This window comes from Corythoichthys intestinalis, chromosome 17, assembly GCF_030265065.1.
Source record: "Corythoichthys intestinalis isolate RoL2023-P3 chromosome 17, ASM3026506v1, whole genome shotgun sequence".
In the NCBI taxonomy this organism is placed as follows: Eukaryota; Metazoa; Chordata; class Actinopteri; order Syngnathiformes; family Syngnathidae; genus Corythoichthys; species Corythoichthys intestinalis.
In genome coordinates, this window is record NC_080411.1 from 3,210,892 (window position 1) to 3,219,526 (window position 8,635).

General features: G+C 41.8%; 1 protein-coding gene across 3 annotated transcripts in view; it reads left to right on the forward strand.

Moving 5' to 3' along the window:
- The window catches only part of pip5kl1 (phosphatidylinositol-4-phosphate 5-kinase-like 1), a 37,175-nt gene that overhangs the window by 24,845 nt on the left and 3,695 nt on the right, over nucleotides 1-8,635 (forward strand). For all 3 annotated transcript variants that reach the window (XM_057819861.1, XM_057819859.1, XM_057819862.1), the window contains 7 exons: nucleotides 1,957-2,007; nucleotides 2,409-2,563; nucleotides 2,634-2,758; nucleotides 4,036-4,070; nucleotides 4,147-4,202; nucleotides 4,271-4,383; nucleotides 6,055-6,217. In XM_057819861.1, coding sequence (XP_057675844.1) covers nucleotides 1,957-2,007; nucleotides 2,409-2,563; nucleotides 2,634-2,758; nucleotides 4,036-4,070; nucleotides 4,147-4,202; nucleotides 4,271-4,383; nucleotides 6,055-6,217 — 698 coding nt within the window. The remainder of the gene's footprint in view (nucleotides 1-1,956; nucleotides 2,008-2,408; nucleotides 2,564-2,633; nucleotides 2,759-4,035; nucleotides 4,071-4,146; nucleotides 4,203-4,270; nucleotides 4,384-6,054; nucleotides 6,218-8,635) is intronic.

An 8,635-nucleotide genomic window follows, 5' to 3' on the forward strand; every position in this document is an offset into this window, starting at 1 on the left:
CAGCAAATCACAAAAAAACTAAAAAATTAACTTTGGAAATTTGCGGCATCTGGGTAGCAAGCATCAAGGATCAAACTGTATTTAAACATGCTAAAAAAAAACGTTGCATTTAACGTCTTTTTTCAAAAAGAAGGAAGATACAGTGGGGCAATTAAGTATTTAGTCAAGTTCTCCCACTTGAAAATATTAGAGAGGCCTGTAATTGTCAACATGGGTAAACCTCAACCATGAGAGACAGAATGTGAAAAAAAAAAAAACAGAAAATCACATTTTTTGATTTTTAAAGAATTTATTTGCAAATCATGGTGGAAAATAAGTATTTGGTCAATACCAAAAGTTCATCTCAATACTTTGTTATGTACCCTTTGTTGGCAATAATGGAGGCCAAACATTTTATGTAACTCTTCACAAGGTATTTTGGCCCATTCCTCCATGCAGATCTCCTCTAGAGCAGTGATGTTTTGGGGCTGTCATTGGGCAACACAGACTTTCAACTCCCTCCTCACCCCGTGGCGTCAAAATGATAACAAGAACTGGGAGCAAAAATCCCAGAACCACACGGGGGGACCTAGTGAATGACCTACAGAGAGCTGGGACCACAGTAACAAAGGCTACTATCAGTAACACAATATGCCGCCAGGGACTCAAATCCTGCACTGCCAGATGCGTCCCCCTGCTGAAGAAAAAACACGTCCAGCCCCGTCTGCGGTTCGCTAGAGAGCATTTGGATGATCCAGAAGAGGACTGGGAGAATGTGTTATGGTCAGATGAAACCAAAATAGAACTTTTCGGTAGAAACACAGGTTGTCTTGTTTGGAGGAAAAAGAATACTGAATTGCACCATATCCACTGTGAAGCATGGGGGTGGAAACATCATGCTTTGGGGCTGTTTTACTGCAAAGGGACCAGGACGACTGATCTGTGTAAAGGAAAGAATGAATGGGGCCATGTATCAAGAGATTTTGAGTGAAAATCTTCCATCAGCAAGGGCATTAAAGATGAGACGTGGCTGGGTCTTTTAGCATGACAATGATCCCAAACACACAGCCAGGGTAACAAAGGAGTGGCTTTGTGATAAGCATTTCAAGGTCCTGGAGTGGCCTAGCCAGTCTCCAGGTCTCAACCCCATCGAAAATCTGCGGAGGGAGTTGAAAGTCCGCGTTGCCCAACGACAGCCCCAAAACATCACTGCTCTAGAGGAGATCTGCATGGAGGGATGGGCCAAAATACCAGCAGCAGTGTGTGAAAAGCTTGTGAAGAGTTACAGAAAACGTTTGGCCTCCGTTATTGCCAACAAAGGGTACATAACAAAGTATTGAGATGAACTTTTGGTATTGACGAAATACGTATTTTCCACCATGATTCGCAAATACATTATTTAAAAACCAAACAATGTGATTTTCAGTTTTTTTCCCCCACTTTCTGTCTTTCATGGTTGAGGTTTAACCAGGTTGACAATTACAGGCCTCTCTAATATTTTCAAGTGGGAGAACTTGCACAATTAGTGGTTGACTAAATATTTATTTACCCCACTGTAGTTTATAATGAGCCAGAAAAGCAACAACGGGCGATGAGGGCATCTGCAGCGATCATGCTAACGGGCAGGACTGGGTGCAGCAGGAGACTAGCACCGCAGCAGCTACAAACCATGGACATTATCTGAAATTGAGGCTTGTAAGTCCCACAGCATGGGAAGTGGGCTTTTGCGTGTTGTTTTCAGCACCATTTTCTGCGTTTGTTCCGGAACCTGTGCCCGTATCGTCATCCCTGCGCTGTCATATGTACTTTACGCGCCGACACCTTATGATTTACAAATTGAGCACTGGTAGTAACAATATTTTTTAATGAATTCAATGGGGTTATTGCCTATTTTTAAGTTAGCAATAGTACAAATTGGGGGTGGGCTAAAATGATCTTTTATGGAATCACATCTTTAAACATTTTCTTCTGTTTTAGAATGAACTGCTGGATGATGATTACACAGCAGAGTACACACAGATTCATAGGGTAAGTGGATGTGATTACCTCATGCATGTTCATGATCATGTTGCGGTCAGGTCCATAGATATTAGGACAATAACACAATTCTCATCTTTTTGGTTCTAAATTGAATTTGAAATGAAAAAAAACAAGATTGGCGTTTACGTCAGACTTTCAACTTTGAAAGTACAATTGTAGGGTATTTAATTTCAAGTATACTGGACGATGTAGGAATTACAAGATTTTGTATTTACTGCCTTGAGTCATTGACTTTAAAATTCTTATCTAATCAGTTCTAAAGTTACAGTGGTATATCCAAGTTCCGCTATCCAGTTCAAATCCAATCGTGGTGATGTTCAGAGCCAAAAAGAAGAGAATTGCCACCATCCCCATATTCATGGAGCGGACTTTACATATGATACTTCTAGGGGTTTACCTTAGAGACATTTGCTGGTCCGGTGTTTGCCAATCTACGGGGATCTTTAGGTGTGACGGAACAAGAGTATCAGCAATCACTCTGCTCCGACAAGTGTTACCTTCAGTTCATCAGCAACTCCAAAAGCAAGGCTGACTTCTTCCTCACGTGAGTCAACAACTCAATAAGAGTCAGACAACTATCCATAAATTTACAAAGGTCTACTTTTGCATTTTAGGAATGATAAACGCTTCTTTTTAAAGACCCAGAACGATAGGGAAATCCGATTTCTTCTAGATAACCTGAAGAACTACACGGACCACTTGAGGAAATACCCTCATTCTCTTTTGGTCAAGTTGTTAGGTATGTAAAATCTCCTCACAGCAATTTCTGCTATTGGAATGTCACGGATTTAGAATCCTTGATGCTAACCATAGACTTCATGAATCTATTGACCTGACACGTTGTCATTCTTTGCGTGACGCCTTATCAGAGGGGCCGAGCTTCATTTAGTAATAGCCGAAGACGGCACACGCTCATGTCGGATTTAAGCTTGGATTTACTTACGATTGGATTTAACTACGCATACAAACAGGAAGGAGTGTCTCAGGAGTGATTTGTTCGAGGATTCAAGCTAAATATTATGTTTTTCGTACCGTGCATGCGTAATTGAAGCATTTATTTGCAAGAATTTTCTATTTTGTTTACCCATGGAACTGACTGGCCTCATAGGTGGCGATATTTATGCGAAATAAATGCTACCTGCACGGTTTCTTTGCTTTTAACCAAGAATAGAGACTGTTTTACGTCAAAATCTATGAAGAATTTGGGGATTTAAGCAGTAATTCACAAGGATTTTCCCCAGAAGAGCTCTGTTTATGCCAGGCGGTCGCTAGCCTCAGTCGCTAACATAGCACTTCGTCAATATACGTAAAATAAATGCTAACTGTACGGTTTCTTTGCTTTTAACCAAAAATCAAGACTGTGTTACATCCATATCTATGAAGAATTCGGGGATTTAAGCATTTATTCACAAGAATTTTCGCCAGAAGAGCTCCTTTTATGCCAGGCGGCTGCTAACCTCATTCGCTCACAATATATAGTGTATAATGATAATAAAGGGATATTCTATTCTATAAGTTGTGATTGTATATAGAATTTATTAATCATCAATTTACATATTATTTATGATATATTCTGCATGCTTTCCTCAATTATTAAGTTTCTGATGTTAAATTGAGCGATTTATTAGCTGTTGAAAACTAAACAAAAAAAAAAAGTTGCTATTTTGGTCAAAAACTTATATATGAAATGTTAAATATTGCTATTGATCCTGAAAATATTGGTGATTATCCCTGCATTTGGCGATTTTTGTGCATCTAATGTAAAATCTGAGACTTTTATAGCCAATTTAAGCTTTGTTATACTTATATGAAAAAATCTCATGGACACTCATATATGGGTATGTTTTGGTTTTAGGTCAGTAGCAGCTTTAGTTTTGTAAATATATGAAGTTTTTGAAAATAGCCCCCTAAGAATCGGCCCCGTTTCCCGTGTCATGTCAATAGTTTATGAAGTCTATGTACTAACAAAAAATATTTGTCTTGTAGCAGACTAAATGAATGTTCCTCTTTTGCAAGGTGTTCACAGGATCAAAATTTCATGCAGGCTAAAGGTATGGTAAAGTTACTCCAACAACCTTTTTCTTTGTCAAGTGTCAATGTAAAGCACCCTTTCTTTTTTATTTACAGAAATACTTCATTGTTATGCAAAGTGTGTTTTACCCAGATGATCGAATTAGCGCCAGGTAAGATTTGTTTTCCTCAAGCTTTTGATGATTTTGGCTGATTGCGTGTTTGTATTGCTACTTGACAGGTACGATATTAAAGGTTGCGAAGTTAGTCGCTGGACGGATCCTTCGCCAGATGGATGCCAGATTATTGTTGTCCTCAAAGACCTCAATTTTGGAGGACAATATATCACTCTAGGTCGGGGAGAGTTTTGTTTATTATATCTTATTGTCTATTAGTAATGTCAGTATCGTGGGACACAGTGGGGCAAATAAGTTATTTAGCCAACCACTAATTGTGCAAGTTCTCCCACTTGAAAATATTAGAGAGGCCTGTAATTGTCAACATGGATAAACCTTATCCATGAGACACAGAATGTGGAAAATAAAAAACAGAAAATCAAATTGTTTGATTTTTAAAGAATTTATTTGCAAATCATTGTGGAAAATAGGTATTTGGTCAATACCAAAAGTTCATCTCAATACTTTGTTATTTACCCTTTGTGGCCAAATGTTTTCTGTAACTCTTCACTAGCTTTTCACACACTGTTGCTGGTATTTTGGCCCATTCCTCCATGCAGATCTCTTCTAGAGCAGTGATGTTTTGGGGCTGTCGTTGGGCAACACGGACTCCCTCCACGGATGTTCTATGGGGCTGAGATCTGGAGACTGGCTAGGCCACTCCAGGACCTTGAAATGCTTCTTATGAAGCCACTCCTTTGTTGCCCCGGCTGTGTGTTTGGGATCATTGTCATGCTGAAAGACCCAGCCACGTCTCATCTTCAATGCACTTGCTGAAGGAAGATTTTCACTCAAAATCTCTCGACACATGGCCCCATTCATTCTTTCCTTTACACAGATCAGTCGTCCTGGTCCCTTTGCAGAAAAACAGCCCCAAAGCATGATGTTTACACCCCCATGCTTCACAGTGGGTATGGTGTTTTTCAGATGCAATTCAGTATTCTTTCTCCTCCAAACACGTGAACCTGTGTTTCTACCAAAAAGTTCTATTTTGGTTTCATCTGACCATAACACATTCTCCCAGTCCTCTTCTGGATCATCCAAATGCTGTCTAGCGAACCGCAGATAGGCCTGGACGTGTACTGGCTTCAGCAGGGGGACACGTCTGGCAGTGCAGGATTTGAGTCCCTGGCGGCACATTTTGTTGCTGATAGTAGCCTTTGTTACGGTGGTCCCAGCTCTCTGTTGGTCATTCACTAGGTCCCCCCCGTGTAGTCCTGGGATTTTTGCTCACCGTTCTAGTTATCATTATGACGCCACGGGGTGAGATCTTGCATGGAGCCCCGGATCGAGGGAGATTATCAGTGGTGTTGTATGTCTTCCATTTTCTAATAATTGCTCCCACAGTTGATTTCATTCCACCAAGCGTTTTACCTATTGCATATTCAGTCTTCCCAGCCTGGTGCAGGACTACAATTTTGTCTCTGGTGTTCTTTGACAGCTCTTTGGTCTTGGCCATAGTGAAGTTTGGAGTGTGACTGATTGATATTGTGGACAGGTGTCTTCTATACCGATAATGAGTTAAAACAGGTGCCATTAATACAGGTAACGAGTGGAGCCTCGTTAGAAGAAGTTAGACCTCTTTAACAGCCAGAAATTTTGCTTGTTTGTAGATGACTAAATACTTATTTTCCACCATGATTTGCAAATAAATTCTTTAAAAATCAAACAATGGGATTTTCTTTTTTTTTCCACATTCTGTCTCTCATGGTTGAGGTTTACCCATGTTGAAAATTACTGGCCTCTTTAATCTTTTCAAGTAGGAGAACTTGCACAATTGGTGGTTGACTATATACTTATTTGCCCCACTTTATATGATGAAAGTATATTAATATATATGCATGCACAGACCAGCAGCGTTCCTGGCTCCTTCGGCAAATGGAGATAGACACAGATTTTCTCCGAAGCCTCAACGTGTTGGATTACAGTCTCCTCCTCGCGCATCAGCCTTTACAACAAGATGAACGTCACCAAGCGCTTTCATTTGCTTCATTAATCATGAGAACCAAGCGGTTTGTAACTTTCATTTTCAAGCACGTCATTTTTTTGGGGGGGTTCCAGGCACGTCATCAACTCATAGATATGCTTGTCATCAGAACTGTAGTTTAAATATACAGTGGTATGAAAATGTATTTGAACCTTTTAGAATTTCTAACATTTCTGCATAAAATCACTGTCAAATGTGATCTGATCTTTGTGAAAATCATACAGATGAAAAAACAGCGCCTGTTTTAACTAAAACAAGTCAAACATTTATAGGTTTTCATACAGTATTTTAATGAGGATAGCATGCAAACAGTGAAAGAAGAGGGGAAAAATAAGTGAGTGTACCCTCTTACTAAGGACACTTAAAGAGCAATTGAAACCAATTTTTAACAAACATTTTGAGTCAGGTGTGTGTGCCCAATCACTGACGAGTGGTTTAAAGCTGCCCTGCCCACTATAAAAGACACACCTGGTAAGAAATGTCTTGATGAGAAGCATTGTCTGATGTGCATCATGGCTCAGTCAAAAGAGCTGTCTGACAACCTGCGATCAAGGATTGTTGATTTGGATAAAGCTGGGAAAGGATACAAAACCATCTCTTAAAGTCTGGATGTTCATCAATCTACAGTCAGAAAAGTTGTCTATGTAACGGATACACGCAGGTCCATGTATGTGAGGCGGCGTGTGGAGACCTCCGATGCCTTCATGTGGGTACGCTGGCGGCTAGGCCGTCGGCTCAAGCATATGGTGAAGCATCGGGCTGCCCGGGTTTGAGTCCTGCCCTGGGTGAGAGGGGGATCAGAACGTGGGGCGGTGTGGACACACACACCGGTTACATTGGTGCCGTGACCCAGATCAGCAGCGAAGGTTTCAGGAGGGTGAGTTTCATGGGTACACGCAGGTCCGCGTGTGTGATGCAGTGCGTGGAAACCTTCTCTCCGATGCCTTCATGAGGGTATGCTGGCGGCTAGGCCGTCGGCTCGAGGTTATGGCCTAGCGGTTAGTGGAAGCATCATGCTGCCCGCGTTCGAGTCCTGCCCTGAGTGAGAGGGGGGATCGGAACGCGCGCGCTGCGTGGACACACACACACACCGGTTACATCTACAAATGGAGAGAGTTTGGCACGGTTGCTTCTCTACCAATAAGTGGCCGTTCACCAAAGATGACGCCAAGAGTTCAGCGCAGAATACTCAGATTAACAGACACTCTAGGGTTCTTTTTTAAGACTTACAGAAATCACTGGCACAGACCAATATCTCTGTGCATACATCGACTATATGTAAAACTATGGCCATGTATGGAGGACTCCACGAAGAAAGCCACTGCTGTCTAACAAAAACATAGTTGCTCGTTTAATGTTCTTAAAAAGGCACTTGGACACCCCAGAGAGGTTTTGGCAAAATATTTTGTGGACCGATGAAAGCAAAGTTGAATTGTTAGGGACTAACACACAACATCATGCGTGGAGGACAAATGGAACCGCTCACCAACATCAACACCTCATCCCCACCGTCAAGCATAGTGGAGGGAGCATCATGATTTGCTGCCTCAGGGCCTGGACAACTTACAATCATTAATGGAAGAATGAATTCAAAAGTTAATCCGGATGTTTTACAGGAAAACCTGTGGCCCTCTGTTACGTGCCAAGGACGGCTCGCGAAGGGCGTAACATAAAACAAGCAGCACAAATGTACGAGTGGACACAAATTTAATTACACAACAATCAAACTCGCAATGAATATATACAGAATGCCGACGAAGCGTGACTTCAGGGTAAGCCCAGGCCAAAACAACAAACAAAAGGAACTACACTTAAACCCGACCCGCTAACTAAACCCTGATCATGGAAAAGGAACAAAGAAAAGACAGCTTCTAACCTAACTTCCTACTCTATACAAAACAGGAGAAAACGGGTTGAACAGAAATGGCGACTTACCCTTACTTGCTTCAGTGCTCTTATTTACAGTGGTGAACAAAAACGATCCATTCATGATTAAACACAAAAGACCTCACCGAAAAAGCGGGAGTGTATCAAACTAGCGATCAAATGCAAACGACTCAACGAGCGTGAATGGCGAGCAAACAGCTGGTGAGGAGGACCGCGGGAGAATGCTGTCAAATGCGACCTCATAGAGCGTTGACAGCGGCAGGTTTATGAAGCTTGGCGCCTTTTTCTTGGCCAATCAGCGGCGGCGACGTCGTCGTTCCGTCCCGCGTCGATCAGCTTTCGTCATAGTGGGAGGGGAAGCAGCCAGCTGGTGGAGGCAACGATCAGCTGACTGGAAGAATCTCAGAAAATTAACTATTAAACGACCAGGGCCGTCACAGCGTCTGTCAGACAGTTGAAGCTATAGAATGGTTTCAGAAGAACAAAATACACGTTCTAGAGTGGCCAAGTCAAAGTCCAGACTTGAACCCCATTGAGATGCAGTGGCATGACCTAA